We start from the raw sequence: 15,759 nt of genomic DNA, 5'->3' as shown, positions 1-15,759 counted from the left end.
CTTTAAATAGGGTATTTTACATTTTTTTAGCTATGATAAAATCTTTAAATAGGATATCTGATGTAGATGTTCTAATATTTATTAAATTGTGATATATTTTTTTAAAAATTTAAAATTATAAAGGTCTTAAATTATTATTATTATTATTATTTAAATGTTGGTGTAAATTTTTAATTTTTTTAAAATTTATTTAAAAATTATACTTTGATAAAGGTCTTAAATTACTTTAAAAATTTATCCTTTCCCGGATTTTATATGACGAAAAAGTTTTGTGAATTGGATTGTATTTTTTTTTTAAAAAAAATTATTGTACATTGATGTTGGGGTTATGATACAATGGTAAGACATCTAAGTTGTCATTCAAATATTTGTATTTGTAATTAAGGTATGCTCGACTTTTTCATTTTTTAAAATATTTTAAATTCATATTTAATTTTTAATGTATATTTAAAATTTAAAATTATTTTTATTAGTTTTTAAAATTATCTTTTGAAATAAAAAATAAAAAAAATCACAATTTCCTTCCCAAATGTTGCATTATGTGGGAATCGTGACAACCTTTGTGCTCCCGTGAAGATCATCTAGGGGATCATGATATATCTTTAACTGGGTAAATATCTCATTATATGTCTGATCTCTCCCATATAAAAGGTTATTGTATAAGGATAAATGTCCTATAATTTATCTCATTTTAAAGAGTGTGACCCTAGTAGAGGGTCCATTAAGATAACAGCTCCATTAAAATAACAGCTTCATCTTTTGATACAATAGACAATGATTAGGACATCTTCTAAGTTTTTTTTTTAGATATTTAAGGATTAAATTCCAACCTCAATCAATTAACTCAATCAATTAATGAATAAATTTTTCTTAATAAATAATTAACTTAAAAATACTAGGTTTCTAGACCGCCGACTATAAATAATTTTTGATTTAATGGTTAATAGAAAACTTCCATATACTTTTTGATTTAACGGTCAGTAAAAACCTTTCAAGAGAGATTATGGGAAGTCAGATCAGTACCCAAGTATTAATCGATCTAACCTCGATGTCTAGTACTAAATAAAAAAGAAAAAAAATAGACGTAATTGTAAATTCATCCGTGCATCTATTTGCTTAAGATACAAACATCTGTTCATTAAAAAAAGGCATTCCATGAATAATATAAAGCTATAAATTATTTTTCTCATGCTTCTAATAGCAATGGACTCTAACTTGAACAAAAATATTTTACTCTCTAAACTCAAGTCAACTATAGTCTTTAGCCAATTAAAGCTCACATTTAGTTGACTTTATTCCATGATCAGAGAATTTTAAAAACAAAATTGGAAAAGGTTGGCGAATTCAGCAGAGAGGTAAAAAAAAACAAAACTTATTACAAATAAATAAATGAATGAATAATCAGGGAATTTTAAATTACATAACCAAAGCAAGTGCCAACTCGTAAAATAGAACAGGTTGGCGAATTCAGTAGTCTCCAGGTATTAGCAATAAGATTAAATAAGATAATGCTGTTCATTATATTTACAACGAAATTGGAAAAGTAAGGCTCCATGATTACACTTCATTTTACTTACACACCAACATCATTGCAATGGTCGATAAAAGCAATTCCTGATATGGCTATCAAACGCTCAAAGGGTTGTAAATAGTATCACAAAAGACGGCTAGCTTTGTTCAGTTGAGGGAGGAAAGCCATTCTTCAATGTACTTCTTTCCATCTACAACAGCAAACCAAAAGTTTAGTATGTTAATCATTCAATACCACTTCAATAGAAGAAAAGTTAAAAACTTCTGACCCAGCATTTAGGGGAAAAACAAAAACAAAACCGTATGGGCCAATGGAAGCAATAAAAGACAGCAGAATAAGTTTGAGAATTTATTAGAGTTTATACAGCCATTGAAGCATGGGCCCTTGTTTAGCATTTAGCCCAGATAAGCAAGCTATTACAGTTCACTGCCATGAGAAGAAAAGGACCAAAGGAATCAACGTCAGAGATAGTAAGAAAGGTTTTACAGTTAAGCGTTTAACCAACTAGTGGAGCCTTTGTCTGCCCTCACCAATAATTGGACCTGTTTTATCATGCAGAAACACCACAAAAAAGGGCAAACAAAAACCAATATAGAAATAAAAAGGAAAAACATATCATGTAAATCTAAAAAAAAAAAAAATTGGTATGGACATGTAATTCATCAATAATTAGATAATGTGAAACCATGATAAATATGCAAAGGAAGAGAAAAATAAAAAAAAGACTTTGATCAGTAATAATAATTAAGATAAATTTATTTAAATATAGATGATGATATAGTAGGGGATAGAACACAATAATGTAGAAAGATCCATATAGTCAATCCTATCCAGTGAAATAAGACTTGGTTGCTATTGTATATATGTAAATCTACGCGTATCATAGGAGAAGAAAACATTTTCAATACTCTAAAAAACACAGCATTTTAATGATAAGAGTGCTCAGTTCTAAATTCTACAGTGAAGCAAATTTTCATGTCCAATTTCTCATAAGAATATCACATACATCAATTAGCATATGAAACAATGTACCATGAACAATAAGGCAGACTTTTAACCAGAACATTTGGCAGAACAAACAAGAGCAAGGAAGGTTGTTGGATCCTTATACATTGCGAAAAGCCAACCAGAGTTTAAAAAAAAAATTTGAACTTAACAGCAAAATGGTCAGTTTTTGAGTTAAATATAATGCATATGAAATCCTCCTCGTAGCAAGATGCAACAGCAGCTACAGTTTTAGCATTTCCAACTCCGTGAACTAATCAGAATTTATAAAAGTAGCAACTTGACAAGTAAAACTTGGAGGAAAACAGTAGTAGTAGAAGAGACATGTTACCAGAGGAAGCATCGCCCATGTATTCAAGTGCTCCCAATACGTGAGTTTTGGAGCTGTGTGCCTGCTCAGAACGACCACGGCCGTAGCACCGTACCAAGACAGCAAAGCTGCTCTCGGTCTCACTGTCGCTTTGGAAGTCAGGGGCGTGAGGTTCCGACCAGCCGATCGACCAATCCGACTCATCGGATTCAGACTCCGACATGCATACACCATCCGAGGGCACAAGGACAATGTCATACTCTTTGTCCATCCGCCGCTCTTCTCGGCTCTGCCGCTTCTTCTTGATGTTTCTTGAATTCGACCTTATCTTAGGCCCATTCGCCGGAGGAAACTTCAAGTAGTCCGGCTCCATAAAGCCTGGAGGGAGCTCGGAAGACGAGCTCAGGGATGACTTGGAGGATTGCCGATCCTTTCCGCCCCAAATCCAGCAAGAAAAACGAGTAAAAGCCACAGCCATTTTCTCGGGGGAGAAACCCTTGTTGTCGGTGGTAGAAATTCACTTCATGGCATAAAATCATCCACAAAAAGGTTAGAAAGAATCAGACAGCCACATTCCCATTCGATCGGTCCCAAAAAATTTCAAAGTTTTACCATAAACAAATCGAAGCAACAATTTAGTAACAAAATCAGCGTTTTCTTCAGCGTTTTCTTTTGAAAAGAATGCACGGAGCTAAAATCTTCCCAAATCCCAAACAATACCCAGCAAAATCGTTCACGAGCTCATTGAGATACGCTACAGTGGCTCAAAATAGTTCAATTCCATCAAAATCAAGTATCATTCCGTAAGAACACTTCAAAATCCGCAAAGGATTTCTCTTCGTCGAGCAATCCAGACCCAAGAGATCAAAGCCGACGCGGCGAGGCGATGATCGGATCCGACGTGCTTACGCCATCTGCGGCCGGCGCCGCCCTCTTGAGGCGGAGATGCTGGGACGTGAGACGGAGAAGAGAAGAGAAACAGCTGTGGGGCGGAGAGATTTGTAGCCCTCCATGGTCCTGATTCGAGTTTCGTGCTTTTCCGATGGACCGTTGAGATCCGCGAAGTCGCTCCAGATCTGAAATCTGAACCGTCAGATTTAGGGCCCTCACCCGACCTGGTGGTGAACGACGTCGTCTCAGACGAAGCCCCGCATATATTCCAATCGTATGCGACCTTCTGTACGGCTGGGCCCCAAGGACAGTAAACTGCGGGGGCCCACGTATTCGACCAATGGATGGGTCGGTTTAGGGTGGAAGATGTTGACACTAGGCGACGTAATCTGATAAGCATAGGCACAAACTTCTTTTTACGCCATTAAGCCTCAACCCGTTCCATCTCCCGTGACAAGATAACGGGACCCACAACTAGCGAATTAATAGTGGGCCAGGTAGCAACATGCAGTGGCTAATGACGTCGATTCATTTTGAAATTACAGAAACCTTTCTTGATAAATTTGTTATTTTAAATGAAGGACAAAAGCCAGGACGGAGTCCTTTGTTTTCTAAATAATACGTCCCATTTTATTTTATTTTATTTTAATCAAAAACGCCCTTCAGCCGTGAATAATTACATAACTATTTTTTTTTAGTAGGATTATATTTATCTTTAGTCTAAATCTTTAGTTTTTTAAATTACTATAAAATTATAGTTATTATAAATATAACTATGATTTTATAATTGATAGAACATGAATGAATGATGGATTCTTTAACTTTTTAATTTTTCTCCTTTATTATTTTACTTCTCTATAAGTTTGATTTTGTTGATTATAATTTTTTATTGATATTTTTTAAATTTTACTAATGGTGTATTTATCTGGATATAAAATATATAGAAAAATTTCACTTTGATCTGCATAGTCAAGTTTAATCAACAATACGGATTCAACTCTATTCACATACCATTCATGTTGTAGTAATTATAAAACCGTAACTATTATAACTGTGTGACAATTCAGTTATAGTAGTTACACAATTATAATTGTTATAACTATGTAGCAGAAATCGTAAATACTATAATGGTTAAATAAAAAAATCACTAATAAAAATTTATATTGCTAGATATTTTATGCAAATTTAAAAGTATTTAATAATTTTTAAGAACTCAAAACTTGAAATATAAATAAATTTTAAAAAATATTAAAAAGTACAATGATATCTTTAGGGGCTGCTTGTTTGGAGGGTTTGGAATGAGAATGGAATGAAACTTGGTGCTTGGTTTAGGGAAATGATAGTGGGTCCCACGGATTCATTCCTTAAAATATGGGAATGAACCATTAATGAGTAATATGGGGAGTATGAGAATCAAATTTCATTATTATATACAATCATTCTTATTACCTATCTAATTCCCTTATCCGAAACAAACAGTCCCTTAGAGAGGATAGACCAATGCAGTAGCTTCCATTAGTACAGAGTCTCAAAAAAGGATCGGATCAAATTGAGTCTTGTCGTACGCAGTCTTATTTTACATTTACCAATCTCAAATTTCATTACCTAAATCACACAGAATTAAGCTTAAATTACCCTGAAATCATAGATAGAACATGAACCGAAACAACCTGAAGATCAAAGACAAGAGATAGCACTTCTCACTACACTTGAGGAGACTACCACATTGCTCCTCATTTTATTTACCTCAGGCACATAGACAATTCAAAGCATAACAAAAGATTCAGCTCTCGATTAGTTCTGGCAAAGGTATTCATCGAGATGACTGAAAGTTTTGGCTGCAACCTCCTTGAAAGGATCCGGGTCAGGGACCTCCTCGCTTGCCTTCTCATAGTCAATGCACCACTTAACCACACTACCTTCACCTTTGCCTTCCACCTTCAAGGTGGCCTTGAATGTTTTATACAAGTTCATAATCTCGCCATCAATTACGGTGTAAGAAACATGTTTCTTCTCGTCGTCTACTAGATCAATCCTCTCCTTTGCGAAGGTCAATATTTTAACTTCTGGAAAAAAAAATTCATGTGTGTGCTTAACATGAAGCCATGTTTATGTTAATTAACATGAAGTTTAAACATACCTGGTGCATATTTAAGGAGGCGAATTGTGCCTGCACTCTTGCCGTCCCCTTCCACGATCTCAATGCTCTCATACTCCTCGGGGAAGATCTTCGGGAAGAGCTGCGCGGACATGCGGATGGCTTCCCACATCTTGTCGGCGGAGGACTTGGCCTCCACGTCCAATTCAGTCTTGCAAGCCATGGATGATGATGCCAAGGTGAACTGCAAGAGTGAGCCATTTATAGCTAGTTCAAAGTGATGAACAGTCTTGATGAGTGTTCAACCACTTCATCTACCCCAATTCTGTTCTTAATTGCTAGTAGATGAAGATATGGAACAGACATTTAAATTTTGACAGATTGTTGAAGTGGTTGTTTGTTCATGGTCGGGTCGACTGATTTTCTCAATAAGTTTAGTTGTTGGGGTGATTAAAACCTGCAGCTGAAGTTGGGTGAAATTTAACTTTTGTGTACACTTCAAGCTTCAGTTTAGGATCTACACAACTGACAATTAACTCAACATCCCGGAACATTAATTCAAGATTAAAAATATACAAGATGAGTTCTTTTCTTCCATGGACAATCATGAACTCTTAGTTTTATCTTATCCATTTTGATATTTTGATAGGATGGAACAGATACACAAAGAAGGATGAACAATTAATATGATTTGGCATAACTCTACACATGATAAAAATCAATCAAAGTGTTCTCCATATTTTTACAAGAAAAGGAAAGTAGAAAATTTTACCTGAATTCTCCATTGTGAACCAACCAGCGAAATTCAAGTGGAAGACTTTGTCGATCTTTTAGCAAAAGGAGCAAAGCAAGGTCTAATGCCTTCTCGGCGATTGGACGATAACAAAATTGACATCATCATCTGTCAGTCTTATGTAGCATTAAATGCATATTGTATGACATTTGCTTGTAGTATAGACTGTTCTATTGATCGGTTGGAACTTATCCAACCTAGCTAGACTGTCGGTTGATTCCTCATTGAGATTTTATCCAGTCATACTCAATTGGTTCAGCCAGTCAATTCAATCTAAATATGTGCTGATTGTAAACCCCAAGTTATCCCCTTCGATTCATCCAATGGTGTTTGCTGGCATCGACAGATCCAGCATTGCACTTGAAATTAAGTGGTGGCAGCTACAAGACTGCAATCATGGAGCTTCAAGTGTTCAAAAGGTACCACTATTAATGCAATAGGAATCGTGGCCCTTGTCTCAGTCAAAGAAAATTCAAAAAGTTGCAATAAGGCTTCACACTTTCTAAATTTCAAAATCATTTGTGCCTAAAATGCTCTCCATTAAATCAAAGAGAAGCTCGGTGCATGAAGCTCCCGTCAATAAGTCCCGAGGAAGGGTTATGCAATCTTATCCTGCTTTGCAAGAGACTCTTCATCAAACCAACAATTTCAAAATATTTTTAGAATTCCCACAATATGTTCTTGACTTTTGACTTCTCAAAAGTTTTTTTTTTCTCATCTGATTTTTTTTTATCATTTATGACAATAACAGTATCATTGAATTTGTGAAAATGAGATCATGATAAGACATTATCATTATCTGTTTAAGCACTAAAGGTACACTAAGCACTTATAGTGGATAAATATATGATGTGCTATATGCAGTGATAAAAGCCAACAAAGACCATTTGTAAACACTTTTAAAACCTCAAGGAAGATATCCACAGTGACCATTATTTGTTTGAGCACTATAGATCTACCAAACACTTACTATGGGTAAGTCTTTGACGGATTATATATAATAAAAAAATGTTAACCAAGACTATACATGGACTCCTAGAACCTCAAGAAAAATATTCAAATTTGATGACTCTTCACTACTAAATAAGTAATATTAAACTATGGATATATACCTAGAGAGTAAAATAGGTATATGTCTATTGTGGATATATTCTTTAAATATACGGTCTTTGGTTGGTATTTTTTTACTAAATGTAGCTTGTCAAATACTTACCCAATATAAATGTTTAGTGGATTTATGTTGCTCAAGCATGTAATATTTTACCATGGATATATCTTTCTTGAGATTTTAAGAGTTTATGCATGGTGTTGTTAGGCTTGTTCACAGTATGCCTTGTTTATGCATGTTGTTGTTGTTGTTGTTGTTGCTAAGCAGGTGGATGCCTTCTTTAAGGTTTTAGAAGTTTAAGCGTTTATTTAAGAGTTTCTAGAGGATCAAGGTAGAGTACAAGAAATCTGAGTAAAAAAAGGAGCTGATAGAAAAAGAGATGGTACAGAAATCTGTCAAGAAAGGAGGTGAAAGAAAATGGAAAACTCAAGCAGTCATTAATTAGAGTAAAAGATATCGCTCATCCTAAACAGCCTAACATCGTTGGCCCCATGGTCAGATACAGGCATATAAATCATAGGGGTATTTTGCTCAAGCGCAACAATCCTTTATAGGGAGAGGTCAGACATCCAACGAGATATTTTACACTCTGTGAATTGATCCTAATATCTATTGGAACAAACACTCGTGGAATTACCAACTGTGCCAACTGAATAAAAAAAAGGAGCTGATAGAAAACGAGAGGGCACAGTTTAAGAAATCTGTCTAGAAAGGAGGTGAAAGAAAATGAAAAATTCAGGTAGTCATTAATGCCATCACAAGATATCACCACCAATCTGGAACCTGGCACAACATGTAATGTAATCAGAAAGGTTTGCCTACTGGCACACTCCAAGTTTGCCAAACTTTTTATATTTTTAACGCAGATTCCTGTTGCACATCCCATGCTTTCTCTATATTTTCTATTCTGGTGCGTTGCTGTACTTGTTCCATGGCCAGACCAACTGCAACACAACTCTGCTGACAAGCAAGCTCACAGACACTAGAGTTCAAGCTTTATTTGTCCTTTAGAGATAGGGTTCCAAGCCTAACCTAAAGGTTCAGATTTGCCTGTTGTCCTATTATGGTTTGCATACAGACCTAACTCAACCTACTCAAATTATAAAATGCATCAAGTCGCACAGTGTGAATTGGACAGGGATCTTGTTTGAAATTTCTGCAGATCCTCTGCTAAAATCGAGTTTGAAAGATTGAGAGGACCAAGATAGCATTCACCTGACTCTAATCATGCAACCAACTAGACAACTATTACAAAAGACCCAGTTTCTCTAGTTCAACAAACCAACTTTAAGGTGGTAAGAAATAAGAATATCTTAATTCTAAGCTTTATGGAATGGAAGGCTACCTTTAGGTTATTGAGATTGGAGTGCTATGTGAGTGTTCCAACACTTCACATGGCCTCTTAATGGCATTCAGTCGGCATGTGAGCCCAATGAGGGGACGGGGGACCTTGACACTGAGGAAGACTACCTTACCTTGAATCAAGAGAAACGTATAAAAGAGTTTAATACTATGCTTTTACCAACAGAAGAAACTGATATTTTAAGACATCATACCTATAAGTTTTTTTTTTTTGCAAAATCATCAATAAAGATTGAAGGTGCTCTTACAAGTCACCTTGTCTAGTCCTTGTACATTAAAATACAATGAAGGAAAATAAATAGTATTTAAGGAGTTTTTTTTATTGAAGGACCACTTCATATCTATCAGCAGCACACAACCACCATCAGATAAAAATTGGAGGTTGTAGTGGTGGCTGATGACAACATACCTTTTATGTTACTACTTAATCAGTTATTATTGTTTGCCAAAGAAGTATATTTGCATGGTGGGCTTAATCTAAACTTGATAAGAACTCAGAATACAAGCAAGTTAGTGGCATTTACATTTGGACCATGTTTAACTAGAACATTAGATAATCAACAACTGAGACTCTCTTTATGCATTAATTAATCCAATTGAAACAAGTGCATTCATAAAATAAATGCTAGTGTGGGACAACAGACTGCAATCAGTGATCACAAGGCCTGAAAAAAAGGTAGGCCAATTAAAATACACACGCAAACAAAGGTGGTCACGCTACATAGTTTTTAGCAACATCGGTTGCGGGAATAGCTCAAACAGATGAAGAGCATCATAATTTACCATTGACCTTCAAAGATTTGATTGCCTTGGCTTTTTGTTTGTTGATTTTAGCGGCTAGAATAACTTTTTGTTGACTGATTTGATGCTTCAAATCCCTACAATTTCCCGTGTGCATAAGAGAAGATTACACTTGGAATCAGATATGAACAAGAACTCAATGGTGCAAAATAACAAGGCAAGAACGACTCACCAAAGAAAAAGGGGAATAGCTTTTCCAAGAGAGGTTAATCCTCCGTGAGTGATTCAGTGACTTCTTTTTTTTATCTTGTTCTTAGTAATTGTGACCCGTTTCCACTCGTATGCTCTCATGAACTAGAAGAATCTCACACTTTTTGGTTGCTTGCTGCTGTTCGCTCCTGTTGCAGCACTGTGCTGTGCAGGAGCGCAGAGATGATAACTCATGAACCCTTTTCATCCCCATCCTCATGCTCTGCAGGGCCTGACATGCCCCGCAACATCCTCAGCATCCACTGACATCGTGCCACGTGTGGAGTTGGCTATATCCTTCCTCCTCCATTCTGCTCCTGCATCCACAGAGGAATTGAAGGGGAGGGAGCGAAGATGGGGAATTGCCAAGCGTCGGAGGTGGCCATGGTGGTGATTCAACACCCCGGAGGGAAGGTGGAGAGGCTTTACTGGCCGACGAGCGCCGCCGACGTGATGAAGAGCAACCCGGGGTACTGCGTGGCCCTTGTCACGCACTCTGTCTCAGAGCAGAAGCAGGACGGCGGCGGCATCGTAAGGTTCACCCGCGTGCGACTGCTGAAGCCCAAGGACATGCTTTTGCTCGGCCAAGTCTACCGGCTGATCACCTCCCAAGGTTCTTCTCGTAGGATTTAAGCTTGCAATTGTGGATTTCTTGCTTGTGAGCTAATGGTGAGACATTCTGATGATCGGCCAGAAGTTACACAAGCTGTAATGCAAAGAAAGCACGACAAGCTCAGGAAGAACCAGCTGCAACGCGATGAAGAACACAGAAGAAATGCGCAGGTTGTTGAGACTGCTCGAGAGGAACAACAGGAGGATTCAGAAAACAAATTTCAGGTTTTTTTTTCCCCATCTTATTCTCGTATTTTCAGTAACTGCTTGCTCTGAGAAAACTATGAGGACATGGTATGATTCAGATGACAAGGGAGGACAGAGACCGGCGAACCAGCAGCACACAGGCGGCGGCGAGAGGCCGCCATTGGAGACCTTCCCTGCAGAGCATCTCAGAAGCAGTGAGCTAATAAAGCCACAACCTTGTGCAGTTTCCACACAGATCTTGATAAGATTCAACAGGTCTGCTGTGAAGTTCTTCTAGATGCGTCAGAAATGAGAATTCTTGGATCATCATGAAGAAGGTCTTGTAAATTTATGTAAAAGTAGACGTTAAGAATGGATTGTAGTTTCACAGTGAAGTATGAACAATGACCAAGATCGCAGGTACATCACCAAAACAAAAACGCAATAGATTGTGAAAATCTAAATGGCCCATAGTATTGTTGGGAAGTCAAGATCACAGTGTGCTGGTCCACAGACTCCAAATTCGAGGTGTTTTTTTTTTTTAATGTATTCAGTTTTTCAAATCGATTCATCCGGTAGATGATCAACGTGATCTAAGTTTTTCATCGATCATGCTTAAATTGGGAAACTTACAAAAGCTTGACAAATGACCAACGTTCTTAGTTCTTAGGTGCGTTTGATTCAGGGTTATTCTTGATAATCTTGATTATCCATCTAAGGTTATCAATAAAAATCTTATTTGGTTTAGGTATTCGATGATTCTCGAGTAATGTTCCATGCCCGACATGTCAGCAAAAGGGTCATGCAGCCCGGAATCGGAAAACCTCATAAAACTAAGGTTTTTCTTGATTCCGGGGTTAACAAATTTTTTATACCAAAAATACCCTCCGATAAGAAAAAACATGGAAAAAATATAAAAAAATGTAAAAAAAATATTTAAAATTTTTTAAAATTTTTAAAAATAAATAAATTTTAAAAAAAAATTTAAAATTTTTTTTAAAAAATAATTTTTTTTTTAAAAAATTAATTTTTTTTTAAAAAATTAAAATTTTTTTAAAAAATTAAAATTTTTTTAAAAAATTAAAAATTTTAAAAATAAAAAATTTATAAAAATTTAAAAATTTTAAAAATAAAAAATTTAAAAATAAAATAAATAAATAAAATTTAAAATTTAAAAAATGTAAAAAATAAAAAAATATAAATATGAATAATATAAAAAATATAAAAACATTAAAAAAAACATAAAAAAGTAAAAAATATATACAAGAAAAAGAAAAGTAAAAAAAACATAAATAAATAAATAATAATAATAATAATAATAATAATAATATGTATAGTTGATTTTGTAACTGAGGGTAATACGGTAAAATATAAACTAAGGTATTCATTAAAACCTTCAAACAAACAAGTTTTTGTTGCATTACCTAGGTTGAACCAAACAATATTTGGTTATGTTTTATTCCCGATAACTTTGATTATGTGATTACCTGATAATCACATAACCAAGGCTATACATATAACTTGAATCAAACACACCCTTAGAATTACTGTGCCACCAAAAAATAATCCTTGTAATACGTTGTGTTAAGAAAGAGTAATTAATTGGACAAGAAGAAAGATGTAAAAAAAATTTGTTGATTATTATTCATGTAAGCGGTACAATTGATAACAGATTTAAGGACGCCATTAATTGACCCATTAATAAGGAAAAGATTTAATCTAATAATTATTACGTTCGAGTATTAACTTGATTTGAGAATAATTATCTTTTATCTACCTCCGTTAAATTTAAAAGAAGATCATGCTAGCGCTGAAACATTATTTAGATAATAATTTAGAAAAGATATCGGCAAGTTAATTTTCCTTGTTCTTATTATATATTTATTTTTGCTATGAGCTTGTACAAGATTTTTTCACTTTCGGATTATTTTTTCTCATTTTTGAGAAAAAATAATTTTCATAGTAGAGTATGTGCATTATGTGAATCCTTAGATTAGTCATCTTAAGGAGGAGGATACCAAGTAAATTCGGACATTAACATTATTTTGAGTTTTTCCACTGCAACAAATCAACAAGACAAAGTGATTGGAGTTAATCACTTTTCTTAACAAGTGATATCAGAGTGAGATCACTTTTCTTGGACTAATCGCCGAAAGAGCAATGAGCTAGAGGAAGGAGTTGAAGTTAAGCCCTAATTTCAACGATCAAAGATTCATCATCAAAGAGCTCAACTTCAAATGGATTTTCGAGACGGATTTGGATAAGACACTCAAGCACCTCCACCATTCAGATTGGAGAGTTTCGATCTCTAGAAATCAAGGGTCAAAAATTACTTTATGATGGAGATAGAGCAATGATTTGCTCTAATAGAGAGCTTTGAAGCTCCAAGAGGCTTAAAGACAAAATGGACCGAGGAGCAAATTAAGAGGTGTAAGGCAAACGACGAGGTAACTAAAATTTTAATTAATTTATTGCTGAGCTCTATTTTATGAAAAAATGGAGAATACAAGGATGCAAATAAGTTATGGAGGAAATTGACTAAGCTTCATGAAGATCCCTCAACTTTTCCAAATCAAAACAAATTCAAAGAGGGAGAATCATTCGATCAAGAGAAAGAGGATTAAGAACTTGAAATTTGTTCAACATCCGAAGAAGAAATTCAAGAAGCATCCACCTCAAGAATTAGGAGGAGCATAGACCATTGACGTCGGAACAAGAAAAAACATCATCATCTGAAGTCAATGAGGAAGAAGAAAGTGCCACCTCTACAAGCGCAACTTGTGAAGGTATATTAATTTCAAATTATAAAAGTAAAAATCAAATTATATGTTTTAAATGTAGGAAAAATAGACACTACAAGAGTAAGTGTTCAAAATTGACCAACGAGAAGGCTCAAATGACTCACAAGATGAAGGAGAATCCAAAAGAGGTCGGCCCCATGATACGAAAATGCAAGGAATACATTGTGTTTTCTTGCAATCAAAGAGGACATTATCGAAATCAATGTCCAAAGGGAAAAAATTCGACCAAGAAGAAATGAGGAAGCTTAATTCAAGGGGGAGCTTCAAAGAACAAAGTTAAGGTACCATTAGTTAATGATATTTATTTAAATAATGATAAAAAGAATGCTAAATCTAATCTTTATCATTTTAATGTTATTCATCATGAAAATATAAAGCATAAAAATTTTAAGGAAAATTATAAGTCATTTCATGCTAGAAATACCTTATCTAAGAATAGTAAGGTAGAAAATGGTCTAAGCAAGAAATCTAAGGTTTTTAGATATATACCTAAAAAGACAAACACTCAAAGAAATCAAAAAAAAAAAAAAAAAATCTAAATGTAAGGATTTAAGAATAGAAAATTAAATTTTGAGGTCAAGATAGATTGGAAAAGACCCTTAAAAGAATGGAGATATCTTTAAGAGGTCAAATGAACAAGATTGAAGGGTAGATAAACAAGATTCATTCAATGACAAGAGATGTTTGTGATACAAATCAAAGGCCAAAGAGAATGTGTCATCTTATTATAGAGTTCCATATAATTATGAAACCAATTATACGTACAAGAGTCAAATCAAGAAAATAAGGGAAGTTATCCCAAGAGGTAACCTTGAGAAGACTAGTATAACTAAGGCTTTTAAGAAGAATAAGAAAGTCGAGGGTCACTGTTGGTTGGTCCTAGGAAGATCGTACCGGTTCCACTGTACAAAAATTTTGTACAAGTGTCGAACATTTCCTAAACAACCTATTGTGTTCTTTAGAAGTTAAATTAGGAATCGCAAACGGAACTTAACATTATTGATTCCAAATTTAACTTATCTGTTCTTAATGGTTTAGATTTGGATCGCAAGTGGAACTTAACACTATTGATCCAAATCAACCTATGTTATAAATTCAATTAAATATTAATTTCCAAAATTAGCTTCCAGGTTAAACATGGCGAGACATTAGGTCTTCTTGGATATAGGAGCAAGCACCACTTCCTAGACAAAATCTTTTAAGGAAAGCTAATATTTAATTTCCTTATATAACTCTAGGTTTAACCAAAAGGAACAATCGAATCACAAATTCGAAAAACAAAAAGAAAACACAAACTCGAATTACAATTCGAAAAACTAGAATCTAATGCCTCTTGTGTTTGAAATTCTTACAAAGAAAAATAACTAGTATGTTGCGGAAGAAAATTACTAGTTATACCTTTTCTTTGTATGCTAATAACCTCGAGATCTTCTACCGTATTCCTCGCTTCGCCTTGGACGTCGTGTGGGCGACGATCCTCCAAGATGAACACCACCCAAAGAGCTTCTCCTCCTTCTCTATGTTTCGGCCACCACCACTACCAAGGAGCAAAAGAGAGCAAAGGGAAAAGAGAGGGAGAGAGGGTTGGCCACTAGAGGATCACCAATAAGAGAATAAGAATTGTTATCTCATGAGGCCTCCTCTCCCATATTACTTGCCCAAGGCAAATAAGGAAAGACTTTTTACAAAAATTAAAATCTTCATTTTGTTTTTTCCTTTTTATTTTTCCTTTTCTTTCCTCTTGATTGATTTAATCAACAAACATGGATTGATTAACTTGATTAGCCGACCCCTTGCTTGGGCACCAAGCAAGGGTGGCCTACCACAATAATAAGGAAAGAAATAACCTTTGTAAAAATTTTATAAGTAAAGAAAAACTCTTATAAAATTTTACAAGCTCTCTTTTAATTTCCTAAAGTGAATGTTAAAAAAGGAAAATTTTAGAAATTAAAACCAAGTTTTAAAATTTAAAACTTCTCTTCTAAAATTTTCTTTTTTAACATGGTTAGAAAATTTCAAATTTAAAACTTCTTTTCCTTTTTTCTTAAAACCATGAGGATGGTTAAAAAAGG

At 34.7% G+C, this 15,759-nt stretch overlaps 3 protein-coding genes across 5 annotated transcripts; 1 reads left to right on the top strand and 2 right to left on the bottom strand.

Moving 5' to 3' along the window:
- Positions 1–1,372: 1,372 nt before the first annotated feature.
- On the bottom strand, positions 1,373–3,839 carry LOC122027906. Of its 2 annotated transcripts, XM_042586919.1 has the most exons (3): positions 3,459–3,839; positions 2,868–3,366; positions 1,373–1,721 (listed from the first exon to the last, which is right to left on the bottom strand). In XM_042586919.1, the coding sequence occupies exons 2-3, from the start codon at positions 3,322–3,324 to the stop codon at positions 1,678–1,680; spliced, it is 501 nt and encodes a 166-aa protein (XP_042442853.1). In that variant the 5' UTR covers positions 3,325–3,366; positions 3,459–3,839; the 3' UTR covers positions 1,373–1,677. The 2 variants fall into 2 exon arrangements, with proteins under 2 accessions (XP_042442853.1, XP_042442852.1); XM_042586918.1 differs by having other exon boundaries at positions 2,868–3,839.
- Positions 3,840–5,357: 1,518 nt separating this feature from the next.
- LOC122028202 (MLP-like protein 423) lies at positions 5,358–6,079 on the bottom strand. Its single transcript, XM_042587231.1, has 2 exons — positions 5,878–6,079; positions 5,358–5,803 (listed from the first exon to the last, which is right to left on the bottom strand). Exons 1-2 carry the CDS (start codon positions 6,056–6,058, stop codon positions 5,532–5,534), a joined length of 453 nt encoding a protein of 150 aa, XP_042443165.1. The 5' UTR covers positions 6,059–6,079; the 3' UTR covers positions 5,358–5,531.
- Positions 6,080–10,001: 3,922 nt separating this feature from the next.
- On the top strand, positions 10,002–11,414 carry LOC122028201. 2 transcript variants are annotated; one of them, XM_042587230.1, is made up of 4 exons: positions 10,002–10,115; positions 10,318–10,701; positions 10,786–10,925; positions 11,006–11,408. In XM_042587230.1, the coding sequence occupies exons 2-4, from the start codon at positions 10,443–10,445 to the stop codon at positions 11,108–11,110; spliced, it is 504 nt and encodes a 167-aa protein (XP_042443164.1). In that variant the 5' UTR covers positions 10,002–10,115; positions 10,318–10,442; the 3' UTR covers positions 11,111–11,408. The 2 variants fall into 2 exon arrangements, with proteins under 2 accessions (XP_042443164.1, XP_042443163.1); XM_042587229.1 differs by having other exon boundaries at positions 10,008–10,115; positions 10,783–10,925; positions 11,006–11,414.
- Positions 11,415–15,759: the final 4,345 nt, after the last annotated feature.

The sequence above is a fragment of the Zingiber officinale genome, chromosome 10A, assembly GCF_018446385.1.
Source record: "Zingiber officinale cultivar Zhangliang chromosome 10A, Zo_v1.1, whole genome shotgun sequence".
Lineage (NCBI taxonomy): Eukaryota > Viridiplantae > Streptophyta > Magnoliopsida > Zingiberales > Zingiberaceae > Zingiber > Zingiber officinale.
The sequence above is the reverse complement of the archived record's forward strand: the minus strand, read 5'-3'. Positions and strand labels throughout refer to the sequence as shown.